The sequence below is a fragment of the Lonchura striata genome, chromosome 4 (genome assembly GCF_046129695.1).
Source record: "Lonchura striata isolate bLonStr1 chromosome 4, bLonStr1.mat, whole genome shotgun sequence".
Lineage (NCBI taxonomy): Eukaryota > Metazoa > Chordata > Aves > Passeriformes > Estrildidae > Lonchura > Lonchura striata.
Window position 1 is genome coordinate 35149792 of NC_134606.1, and position 13114 is coordinate 35162905.

The 13114-nt window shown below is 35.0% G+C and overlaps 1 protein-coding gene across 7 annotated transcripts in view; it reads right to left on the minus strand.

Moving 5' to 3' along the window:
* The window catches only part of WDR17 (WD repeat domain 17), a 56716-nt gene that overhangs the window by 42254 nt on the left and 1348 nt on the right, over positions 1-13114 (minus strand). Inside the window, exon 1 of one of the 7 annotated variants that reach the window (XM_021550163.2) lies at positions 4078-6488. The exons of 3 other annotated variants lie outside the window; for them this stretch is intronic. In XM_021550163.2, coding sequence (XP_021405838.2) covers positions 4078-4143 — 66 coding nt within the window. In that variant the 5' untranslated portion in view covers positions 4144-6488. Of the gene's footprint in view, positions 1-4077; positions 6489-13114 lie in introns of those variants that run through there. 3 more of the 7 variants (XM_021550248.2, XM_021550703.2, XM_077782904.1) reach the window with 3 other exon arrangements.

The following is a 13114-nucleotide window of genomic DNA, read 5'->3' on the forward strand; positions in this document are numbered from 1 at the left end:
AAGAGAAAGATGTATTCATCAGAACAGCCTGAGTAAAGTGACAAAAAAATAGAAATGCATCATAACTGAAAATATGTATGATTTCCCACATGGTGCATTTTTATACAATGGAGATTTTTTTATACATTGTAAAAAGTTTTTTTTTTTGTTTTTTTTTTTTTTTTTAAATAAGGGATGTACAAGTAATAATATTTGACTCTTAAGTATACAGTGAAAAAAAACCCTGTGCATGTAAAAAACGTATACTATACTGGGAAAGCTAGCAGTGTGTGCTCGCAGTTTCCAAGGAGATGAAAGAAAGAGGGAGGACAACAAAACCCTTTCATTTCAATTGGCAGAAGTAGCAACATTCTAGGTCCTTCCTTGTTGCTTAATATAGGGAAAAAACCCAACAACCAACCACATTAAACAGAAATTTGGTATATCATAAATATTATTTAAAAATAACAACTGAATTGACTAGATACATACCATGCCTTTATATCAATAACTTAAAGATAAATGCCTAATAATCCCTACCTTAGCATAGGTATAATTTTTTACAAAGCACTTTAGAATTTCCATGTTCATTCCAATACCCTGCTGGTCCCAAAAATGGAAAATACTGCTCTCATTGTAGAATGAAATCACTTTTCCTGACATATGGAGGAACTAAACCTTGATGTTCACAGAATAATGCAGTTACTACAGGATGCAGGAGAAAAGACTGAGTGTTGTGTCACACCACACACAAAACTGCAGTGCCAGTAGCCTGGCAACTACAGCTCTTTAACAGGCACCATTTTAATTTTAATGTAACTTCTTTTTCTCTGCTTCAGCTACTGACTGTATTTCATTGCTCGCTGTATTTCCCAATTGCACTATGATAAAGAATAATAATAGCTCTTTAAACCCATCACTTAACACTTTCATTATCAATACAGTTTGCTTGAATGTTATCAGTATCTATAAATGTCTAACCATCAAGCACAAACAACAACAGCTGCTCACATGTGCTTTGATTGTGGTCCATATGGTGCATGACCTATCCAAATATGCAATATGGCATGCATACAAAAGTGGATATAGAGTAGCCTTATATCAATCAATATGCTTCTGTGTATACAAAGTGTAGTTTCTTAACAGCTACAAGCAGTAAAGTGCTAGTGTCCTCTGTTATTTTCCATTAGGTTTGTCTCTTTTCTTATGTGGAAAGTTTGCTGTCACTCCTGTATGTTTGGTATATAAAACTGTTATATCTCATCCAGACTACTGTCCCAAGGCACCAATATTTTTGTCAGCAAATTAATGATAACATAATAATTAGTAAGCTCTTCAGTGATATAAAGATATTATATCATATTATTTCTCCTTAAAAACATTGGGTATATTTACCCATCTTTGGGAGGAAAGCCACTGGAGATGAAAATGTCACCTGTGAAACACAGTTTCAAATTCATTACCCTATCCAGTGGGACCGGTTAAAAGCACCAGATAATGGACAATCATTTTATCTTGCTAAAAGCATGAAGGTCTTTCAAACTTATGAAGAAATGTTGGCACATCTGCAAGACAGAGCAAAAAATGACTTCTGACTGATAATGTCTGCCTCAACAGCACTTAGGCACACGTAAAAACACAAACATAATTAGCACTGGTGTTTTTCCAGTGTAGCTGGGAAACACCAAGCACATTATAGCCATGTTAGGAAATAAAATTCTCATTAATTCTTCCTGACCCATGAAACAAGGGTAATTGGAATATTCTGGTATATATGGAAATACTCTGATATATATACAGCTTCAAAGCCAATAGATAACTTACAATATGAAAATTTTGACAAAACAAAGAAAAGTTCTGCCTGCTTTGGAATACTTCAAAATGCTAACCAATTTGCAGTTTTGATGTGGCTTACTAAGCTGCAGTTATTAATGCAGGTCTCTGAATAGTCTGAGGCACACTCTACTCAAGCAACTGCTTCTGGGCAAAAGATGAAGGAAGCCTGCCTATATTAGTAGCGACAGTCACAATGTAGAACAATGTAGAATAATTATGTAGGTTTCCACATGTACTTGTCTACAGAAGTGAAGTTCTTCATACTTTCCAGGAGAATTCTACTAAGGTAGCCTACTACTTATTAAAGTGCCAGGCTAGTTGCTGGCTTACCATTAAGCAGTATAGACAGTTTGCAAAAACTGGAAAAGTTTTTTCTAATTTTGTATACAATTCATGACACACAGGCCGTGTATAGCTCCCAGATAACCAAAAAGCTAACCATAGTCAGGAAGAGGGTGCCTTGGACAAGGCTTTGAATTTCAACAAGATTCCTCAAAAATACCTGAAGCTTTGGCTAGACTCTTGCAACCAGAATTTGCAGGTGACATTTCCTAACCTATGACAACGTAGCAAGCATTCAAAATGTGCATTCACTTATCCAGACACTGACCAGGAAAATAATATGATAAAAAAAGATAATTTGAAATGAACAAATGTTCTACTAGTGTTCACAGCCATTTTAGATCTCCACAATAAATTTGGACTCAAATCACTACCAGAACTGATTTAACCACAGGATCTCTGGCTCCACAAGGCAGAAGTTTTGAACCTTTCCTTAAAGTTTGAAACTTGAAATCACAGCCTGAGACTGTTTTTCAGAAACCAACACTCAAACCCCAAATATATTAATCCAAGATAGATACTTTGCTTAGAAAACATAAGGCAATAACATTTTAAAAATTGTAACATTGTAACAAAATCACAAAGTAGTGATTTTGACTGTCTTGACTATACTACTTGTACATTTAACTAGAATACCCTTTATTGTGCCACCTTAACAAGATAATCTAAAAAGCCATACTAGCCATACACTTCTGCAAGCATGGAGAAATACTGATATTTTTTAACAATAAATCACCAGCAATGTTAGACTACACACCTAATCAATATGAAACCATCTAGCAGTGATAACAAAGCAATTATCTGTGGAGTACTGCTTAATCATAGTTTGCAGATAATGTGTGCAATACATAGAGGCAGATATATATAGTACCATGTGTGATCACAGTATGAAGCATCTAAGAGTCTGCATAAGATTCTACTCTCATCTTCCAATCCAGAGCTACAACAATCACCAGAAGATTGCTTTTCTGCTGGCAAATTGCCAAGACTGTTCTGATTTCAGATAAAGTTATCTCTTGACACATCTCACATCTGAATCCCTGATGACAGCTATTAAAAGGTGATTCTACATCTAAGTATCCATATCATGAGTGACATGTAAAATGAGAACAGTGGAACAGTATTAATACCTGGCAGTTTTTTTATACTTATGAGCATATAGCTGGCATTATCAAGTAATACACAATAATAAAATGAAAGCAGCTGCTCTCACTAGCATCTCCTGCATTCTAATTCATTAGCTGACCATATACTCTGAAAACAAGAAAAAGAAATCACAGAAATACAAGGTACCATAAATGAGCTTAATAAACCGAAAGAAATGTGACTTATATTCATTTCCCACCAAAAATCTATGAAAGCAGCTGTAGACATGCAGATAATAAATGCTAAAAATAAATCCAAGTTATCTTGCAAATGTTGCTATAGTAACAACTCCTCCTCAGAAAAATGTTAATAAAAACATAAAGCTATCTAAGATACAACTTGGAAATGACCCTAGGTGAATTCAACCACTCCCAAATATTTTTGGTTTACCCTATTACTAACTGTAACTATTTATTTTACTTCATGCACAGTATATTAATTCCTTCTAATACAACAAAATGAAATGTTTGCTTTCCATCTCATTGCATATTAAAAAATTACTACCTGTTAAATTATGCAACCTAAGAAATGCAAGTAGGTGGTTGTTACACTTCCAGTACCTATTATCCAGCTAGCAACATTAATTTTCAAAGAACTCATTTTGGATATGCTTTATTTATGATTCAAGACCTCACTAAAACTACTAAAAATCTCTTCCTATGCCACTAGAGAAATACTACTTTTGATACTATCAATATAATAATAAAGAGCAGTTTAAAGAAGAAAAATATAAAAATAGTAAAAGAGAAAAATATTACTTTAAACAATTCTTACTCTTTCTTGTCCTTCATACCAATCATCTTCATCAAACCAGTGGGAAATATAAGTCATCCAAGCCATGAAAGTTGAAAAAAAAATACAGAACCTGAAGACATGTAAATACAATAAATCCTGTGCTAAAATTTACTCAACACCACAACAAGCTACTCAAAGATCAGATCTGAAGTCTATGGTATGATTTGAGATTAATAAGTTTTAAATTCATAAATATGTAATCTGAAATACTTTTAACAGCAATTTAGATGTTCTACCTATTGAATTTTCTAATGGAAAACAGAATCCAATACTAAAGCAATTATTAGCGTATATATTCCAGTATTTAAAATTGAAGAGGTTAGTGCTTCAAGATTGATTTTGCTGTGCTTCTGAGCTCCGAAAATGAGGTGCTGTTTGAGTCATTCTTATCTGTCTCCTAAAAATTTACTTTCATTTTTAAAAATGTACTATCTACAAAATGCAGTTCAGTGCACAAAAGCTTGTACTGAAATGTAAAATACCCTCAGAATCATGGGGAATGATTTGTTTTGGTTATGTAGGGAGTGGCTTCAATTGGCACAGTAGGAGGGGCCAAAATTATCACAAATACCAAGCATTGGTTTAACTTTTTTTTTTAAAGAGGAAAAAAAAATCTGCTACTCCATTGTTCACAGCCAGCAGAGCCTAAAGGGCTCAGCTGCAGCCATCGGTGTTAGCTGAAAAATGTAAAAAGCTTAATTTAATTAATTCATCGGAATGGATCTGCTTCTTTTCCTCAGAAGAGTTTCACATATCTGACAGCATTTATCCCTTCTGCAGGTAGCATCCTTTTCTGGTATGCTTCTAAGTTTCACAGTCGATTTCACAGTGCATTATGCCAGTAAAAATGAAAGGTAAAAAGGAATAAAAGCTGTACTACCACATTTCAGTACTGCAACAATATATTTCTTCAGCTGTGCTGTTTAGAAGACATAATACAAATCTTCCTAACTGCATGGTTACAGCAACTATCAGATCCTCAACAGAGATTGTGCAGACCTAAAAAAACCCCAGTTTCTTAAGATAGCTAGGATCCAGACAATCTCTGTCTTCCTATACTGACTTAACAAGCTGTTTCCCACAGTTTGTAATATAATAAATGTAAAAACTAAACAGGGAAGTCTATTGTTTAATCAAGAAATAAACAAAGCAAAGTAGGAAAAGTAGCTCGAACTACTAACTGGTCAACATTACTTATCATTTCCACAGAGCAATTCTGTGTCATTATCTGTCCTACCCCAAAATATGTCATTTCCATTAAGGGTACTGTATAGGCAGGTGACATTCTCCAGGGGAATAAAGAAAAACAGCAATATTTTTGGTTCACAACCTCTTACTCAGAAATTCTGACAACCAAGGAGAAAAAAAGAAAACAAACTAAAAATACAAACCACATGCACAGAACCATAAATATTTAAATCAAGACATCCAGTAATAGGAAGTAGCATTCCAAGATTATCAGTTTTTTTGTAGTTATGCAGTCATCCATGTAAATTGATACAGACACAAGAATATATAGAACTTTCTACAATATTGTTGAAATTTTTCAAATTACTTGCCCTTTGAGATTTCAGCTCAAACATTACTTATACAAAGTGCACAGAATTGCATGGTCTCATAAATTGTATGAGAAATATAGCACTAATTCAGTCACCTCAAATGACAGTGCTGAAGAAATCTCTGACCATAACCATGGTCTATGAGCAAACAAGAAAAACATTACTGATGTACCACTTCTGTGAACAAAAATTTTTCAAATTGTTAAAACATATCCACATTATTACTGCTTGTTACACATGAAAATCATGGTTTCAAGTAAATTAATACTTGCCCATTAAGGAAAGTCTTTGCTTTCTGGGTTTATCTGTCTTTTTTATAAGGGCACATAGTATCGCTAAGAATATTGATCAATGAATTACAAGTAGTTCAATAGTATCAAACTTGTTTCTCTTTTATGCCTGTAGCTGTACTTTCCACCATCTATAGAAAATTGTTTCTTTTTTATGCCTGTGTATTGGTTTTGCACCCTCTGGTTTTTGGTAGTTAGGGGGCCACAGAGGCAGCTCCTGTGAGAAGCTGCTGGAAGCTTCCATCATGCCTGGCAGAGCCAATCCCTGATGGCTCTGAAGATGGACATGCTGCTGGCCAAGGCTTGGTCAAAAAAAGGGGTTGATAACACGTCTGTGATAACATATTTATGAAGGAAATCAAAACAGAGTGCTCATTTTTTATTAGTCAGACAAGAGGAGGAGGTGAGAACATGTGAGGGAAACAACAGAGACACCAAGGTCAGTGGAGAAGGAGGGGAGGAGCTGCTCCAGGCACCGCAGCCGAGGTTCCTCTGCAGGCTGTGGTGAGACCACGGTGAAGCAGCTGTGCCCCTGCAGCCCCTGCGGATCCACGGGGGATGCAGAGATCCACCCACAGCCCGTGGGGGGCTGCTCACACTGGAGTGGGTGGATGCCTGGAGGAGGCTGTGATCCAGTGGTGATCTGGTGGAGAGAGGGTTCCTGTGGACAGGCTGGAGCAGCCTGTCCTTGGAGCTCTGCACCCTGCGGAAGAGTGGCGCACATCACGGCAGCTTTAGGACGCCTGTGTGCCCGTGGGAGGGACTCACACTGCAGCAGTTTTTGGAGAACTCCTGTTCGTGAGAGTGGACCCAGGCTGGAGAGGTTCATGGAGAACTCTCTCCTGTGGGAGAGGCCCCATGGTGTAGCAGGGGGAGGACTCCTCTCCCTGTGCAGGGGAAGAAAACCTCGGGTGATGAACTGACCAAACCTCCATGCCCTGTCTCCTTGCACTGTTGGTGTGAAGGAGGAAGGGGCTGGGGTAAGAAAGGATGTTTTTAAGGGCTTATTTTACTTCTCATTATCCTTCTCTGATTTAGTTAGCAATAAATTAACTTTGTACCTTTATGTTGAGCCTGTTTTGCTCTTGGACTTTTTTTTTTCCTCTCAATCCTTATTTCAACTCATGAACAGTTCATTAATTTTTCTCTCCTCTGCCCAGCTGTGGCAGGGGAGTGTGAGCAAGTGGTTTTTGTGGGTGCCTGAAGTTTGGCCAGTGTCAAACTACAACAGCCTGTAGCTGCTCTACCATCTATGTGATCTGAGTTTTCTAGTCTCAATACCAACCTGTCAGAACAATGAGTCTCTCAAGACAGACAAAGACTGTGACTCACATTTAGTTTCAGCATCATCAGGGAAGTATGGGCTAAAATGGATATGGATACCGTTATCTTCCTTTCAATAAACTGGTAAATATCTTAAACTCAAAAGTATAGAAGGAATTAAAATCTTCTCAGGATAGCAGATGGGAACTTAAACTGCTTAAAAATATCTGTTACAATTACCTGTAAATAAATTAAGAAGTTTGGTGTTAAATTATACATGAGAAAATAATAAGAAAGACTGCAAATGTATTATGAGGTAATTATATGTTTTTGCCTATTTCCTCATTCATCTCCAAGTGCTGAGAAAACTTTTATACTACAGTGAGCTGGTTTTGGCTAGGATAGAGCTAATTATCTTCCCAGTGGCTGGTTTGGGGATGTGTTTTGGGTTTGTGCTGAACAGAATTGACAACACAGAGATTATAATTAATATAGATTACACAGAGCCAAGCCATTTTCTGGGAGTGCATGTGAAGCTGTAAGGAAATTCAGGCTGGGACAGCTCACCCCAATTGACCAAAGGGATATTCCAGGCCAAACTACAGCATGCCAAGTACATAAAGTGAGGGGAAGGAGGAGCAGGAGGAAACATTCAGAGTGATGGTGTTTGTCTTCCCAAGTAACCACAGATGAGGCCCTGCTCTCCTGGAGATGGCAGAGCACCTACGTGCCCATGCAAAGCAGTGAAAGAAATCCTTGTTTCACTTTGCTTGTGTAATTGGTTTTTCATTTCCCTATTAAACTGTCTTTATCTTAACCCACAAGTTCTCTGGCTTTTACCCTGCAGATACTCTCCCCAGTCCTGCTGGTGAGGGAGTGAGAGAGTAGCTGAGTAGGTGAGTGGAGCTTGGCTGTTAGTTGGGGTTAAACCATGACATACAGGTATAACAAAATGTGGATTTATAGGATAAATAAAATGATGTGTACTAAATATTATAATAAAAATATGAAAAACCTCAAAGTATTTGATCCCTTAAATAGTTGTTTTATAAGTAACTTAGTATGCTCTTAACCTAAAGTCCAGTTGTTACGTCTAGTTAAGTGGTCTTTGATCTCAGTTTAAGGACAGCAAAATGTACTATAATAGATCAGACCAAAAGCGACATCTTCAATACATATACAGTCTTATATATAATATAATGCCCAATAAATTTGTTTACAACATTCTAGAAGGAATAAAAGAAGACAAAACATCCTATTAATTTGATGCAGAAACAATTGTTTAATTCTTGAGCTGACACAAGAAAATGGCATGAAACTGTGTCAGGATATGTTCAGGTAAGACATTATGAAAAGGTTCTTCACTGAGAGGATGGTCAGACACTGGGACAGATTCCTCCTGAAGCTTTCATGACACAAAACCATTCAGATTTCACTGAGCATCTGGACAATGTTCTTAGTCATGTGGTTTAGTGAGGAGTGGGATGTTGGACTCAATGATTCTTATAGAGCCCTTCAAACCATAGAATCATAGGCTATGATTCTATGATCAAACTTGAGCTGCAGACATTTCACAATCCTCCCTTTGGACCTAAGTACTATAATTTTAGATCACTTCATATTGAATAGGCCTAAATACACAAAACATAAAATAGTCAGAAGGAAAAGGTGGAAGGGATGTTGAAAATAATAATGCTTTAGCATATGAACATCACAATGTGTTGTTCAAGTTCAGCACTACAATGCTCAAGAATTACAAGAAACAAAATACAACCAACCACCCTACCGCTCAAAAGAAAATCATTAAAAAAGAAAAACAATTTAAAAAAACACAAAAAAACAGCGGTTATCTTCTCTTTATATTTAATATGAAAGTTGATCTTCTGGACATTCCAGTGCTGATATCTGTTTATTATGAAAGCAAGCTATTTACTGTCTTGCCTTTTACAAAAGACATGACCTTAAGAATCTGGAAGAATATGCTGGAGAGTATAATGTCTTCAATCTCTACACATTAAAAAAACCGTACCTTAATACAACATGCATGCAAAATTTACATAAAAAACATAGGATAAAAGATGACATTTGAAAATAATGTCCTATATTGTGTCAAAATGAGCAAACTGATGCTATCCTCCCATGTTATCTGGCAATATCAGAAGTCAGCAATGCACTTTAGTTATGGATAAAGATTTTCAGAAACTGATGAGAGGTAAGAAACCTCTATTTTGATCTTCCACTATTACTGCCAAATTTGCTGTTAATTAATAATTTGAAGTTGATATACTGTACCAACAATGTACAACCAACCATGAACTTTTTTTTTCAAACACATCTTTAACCACTGTTTCTGTTTCTGCTTAACTATTATATACAGAAATATTTAGACATTTAACTTCTATAAAAAGTCATGTTTGATATAATCTTGCCATAAATCAGTAGCATTATATATGTTTCAAAATTAAGAATTATTTTCAATTAATTTAATTTTTACCTCAGAATTTTTTATTTTTGCTGTACTCAATTCTATGAGAAAACTTCCTGCCAATCCATATAGATATAATTTCATAATATGTCCCATCATAACTCTAAAAATTATCTGTCTTAACTACTGAACACAAGATTAACATGCTGGGACTTTGCATTGAAGACAGAAAACTCATTACAAGAATAACAAAAATGCACAACAAATAACCCAAGAACAAAATACTTTAAAATTTAATTTAATTACAAAAGTATATAAATTAATTACTTCATAATTAATATGCCATCATGCAAATTCATTACACTAACATCTACAGTAGTCAGTTAAATCCTCACGTTTTATTTCTTAACTAGCACTTTAAGAATCTTTACACTGAGAACACAAAGCATGTAATGATGCCAAGTATTCTAAAATAAATCCTAAAATACAATGTTTAGAGTAAAGCTGTGCAAGAACCAATCATATGATAATGACACAGCAAATCTATACCTCAGCAACTTATATCATACAAGGTCAGACAACAATTAGATTTCCCTAGACTTCCCCAAATCCTAGCAAGCCACTAATGGCACAAACATAGCATGGCTCTAAATAGTTGTCCTTTTTTGATTTTTTCCCTAACTTGCTCTTTCCCAACAAGCTGTATGGATTTATCAGGACAGGAGAACATACAGAACAACCAGGCCACCTCACAGTGATTAGAGTAAGCTGCTAGTAACAGATGTGCAACACTGTCATCACCACCAGATTTACATTGGGCTGAGACTTTCACACAACCTTCTCACAAGCTACTTTTAAGATTGAGCTTTATCAGTTCACAAGAGGAGATTAAGCTTTAGCTACCAACAATAGCAGTGGATTGGACTTGATCATGTATCTTCTCAAGGATGTTCTATAATGGATTTTAAAAATAAATTCCATGAGACTTTATAGTTTTTTTCCAAGAAAATATATTAACATCTCTTAAGAAAAAGAAGTTTATATATATTTATAGTACCACTTTTACTATGGCTTAGCAGATGTCATTCTAATTCTGTGAAGAATATATAAAAAATGACAAAGATAAATATCTCCAATAGTGTCCTTGGCCAAAAAAGACAAAAAGAACACATGGTATATTTACAGAGAAAAATTACAATCTTATTCATAAAACTATATTGAAATACTTGTCTCAGTTCCATAACCACTACTTGTATAAAATTTGAATGTAGTCAATGTTAAAGTGCCCCAGTTATGATTTAACCTGGCAGATAGCTAACTCCACATGGCCACTTGATGATTTTTTTCGTCTGTCAGCAAACAGTTCATATGCCAAGAAATATATTGCATGTATTTTTTAGCATCATGATCGCAAGATTTTATCTATGTCTAGCTAAATAATTTAATTGTAACATATTCTTCAGAGACATATTAGATTCTAATAAATTTCAATTATAATAGTGCAAGTCCCCATCTGGAATTATAATGCACATATTATAAATATTTTCATTACTATAGTTGGCTGATTTAGATGTTAAGATAAATATAAACTAAATAATAATTACTATAAAGTAAATTTCTAAGGCAGATATAATAACATAAACACCCCCTCATGTACCAAAAATTTCTCTATGAAGAAAAGAATGTCAGCATCTGTAGCCCAAAAAAGACCACAAAGAAAATAAACTGAAAGTAGGAAAATAATTTAATTAAATAAAATAAATTCTTTCAAGCTGTGAAACATGAAGTAATATTTAAAATCAACTGTATTTGTTAATGGATTTGCTGAGATAAGAAAGGTTGAACAGCCAAAGTAGGGATGACATCCAGCTGTATATCAACTTAGTAATTTTCCAAATTTGAACTAGTTAAAGTTGAATGTAGGCAATAAAAAATTTATTTTATTTTAAAAAAAAGGTTAATTCTTTAAAAGTTTATCTCCAATACAATGTACTAAAACATAAGATATTCTGCCCTAGGAATTTTTTTCAGAGCAGTCAGTTTAACTGGTTTGTTCAGACACTTCAGAGCCACTTGTGCCCAAATATCCATAAAGACAAAAGAAACCTCAAAAAGCAAACATCACAACAAACCCCAAAATAAGAAACTCTTTAACTGCAGAAAGACTTCCCTTGATTCTCTGGGAAACCAGAACGGGATACAACTACATACCCCGATGACAGCCAGAAGTTAGGTATAAAAGAACAGGATAAAGAATAAACGGCCCCAGTGGATACAGTCAAGGTGTGCTTATAGGATGCAATAGGGGAAAAGATTACCATAAAAGCTTCTATCTTTCTCCAGTGCCCATAGTACAGCTCAGCTGCTACCATAAATAATGGTTAGCCTGAGTGATAGGATGTCATCAAATCGCCTGTACCCTACAGGGGAATTTACAGTTCTTGTAGCCACTTTCTGTAATTCAAATATTATATTGATATTTACTTCTCCTCTTGTGCTGCCTATATTTTGCTTTATAAAACAAATAATGTCAGTCACACAACATCACCACCAGGTCTTGGTGATGTACTCTTACTGGTCACATCAACTTTAATTCACAGACTTCAAGAAGAGGAAATACTGCTTTCCCTAAGTGATAATCTCCTATTACCACTGTTAAAAATAAAATACTGAAGTAAATGGACCATTAGGACTCACCAAGGACCTTCTTACATTTTTCTTGCTATGTGGGATTTTTCCTCATAGTAGATGACCAAATGACAAGTTTATCATGTGTTACAGGTCCTTTAAGTAGCCAGGCTATTCAAAGAGTCCAAGATTTGGTATAATAGAACATAGAGAATGTTGAAATTGAGGAGGACTGTAGATATCTTATCAGGGAGAATAATTAATAAGTGAATTAAAAAAAATCAGTAAGTAAAACTTACTGATATTTTAAAATTTTTGCATTATCTATATTCTTCCATGCATACTCCATATTACCTTTGCAAGTTCTTTATACCACCATGTCTCCATATGGGTTACAACAATTTTTCAAAGATGACTACAGTCTTAGCTGAAGCTTTTGAACAGTTTTGAAATGCAAAATATAAATAATGATATCACAAAGTCATCTAGACTGATTTGTGCAAGGCACTTATTCTCTAACAGAAATCTTAAAATGTCTCAATAACTTATACAGTTGTGCCTGTAATTAGGAAAGAAACATCACAACAGAGCTGTATTTTCCCTACTTTAGGACTACAAAAAATTAGGAAGTGCAAGGATTAGAACCTTGAACTTATTTTAAAAAGTGGGAAATATGCCTTACCAGAAATTACTGTACTAAAGTTTGAAGAACTTTTTACTGTTACGTGTTTCTTACCAGAATTCTTCCCGTTATACTCTTATGAATAGCAAGTAGCTGCATAATATCATGGCAAAATTTTTAAACAAGTTACAAAACCAGAAGGTTCAATACTCCTATAAAAACCCTCTAA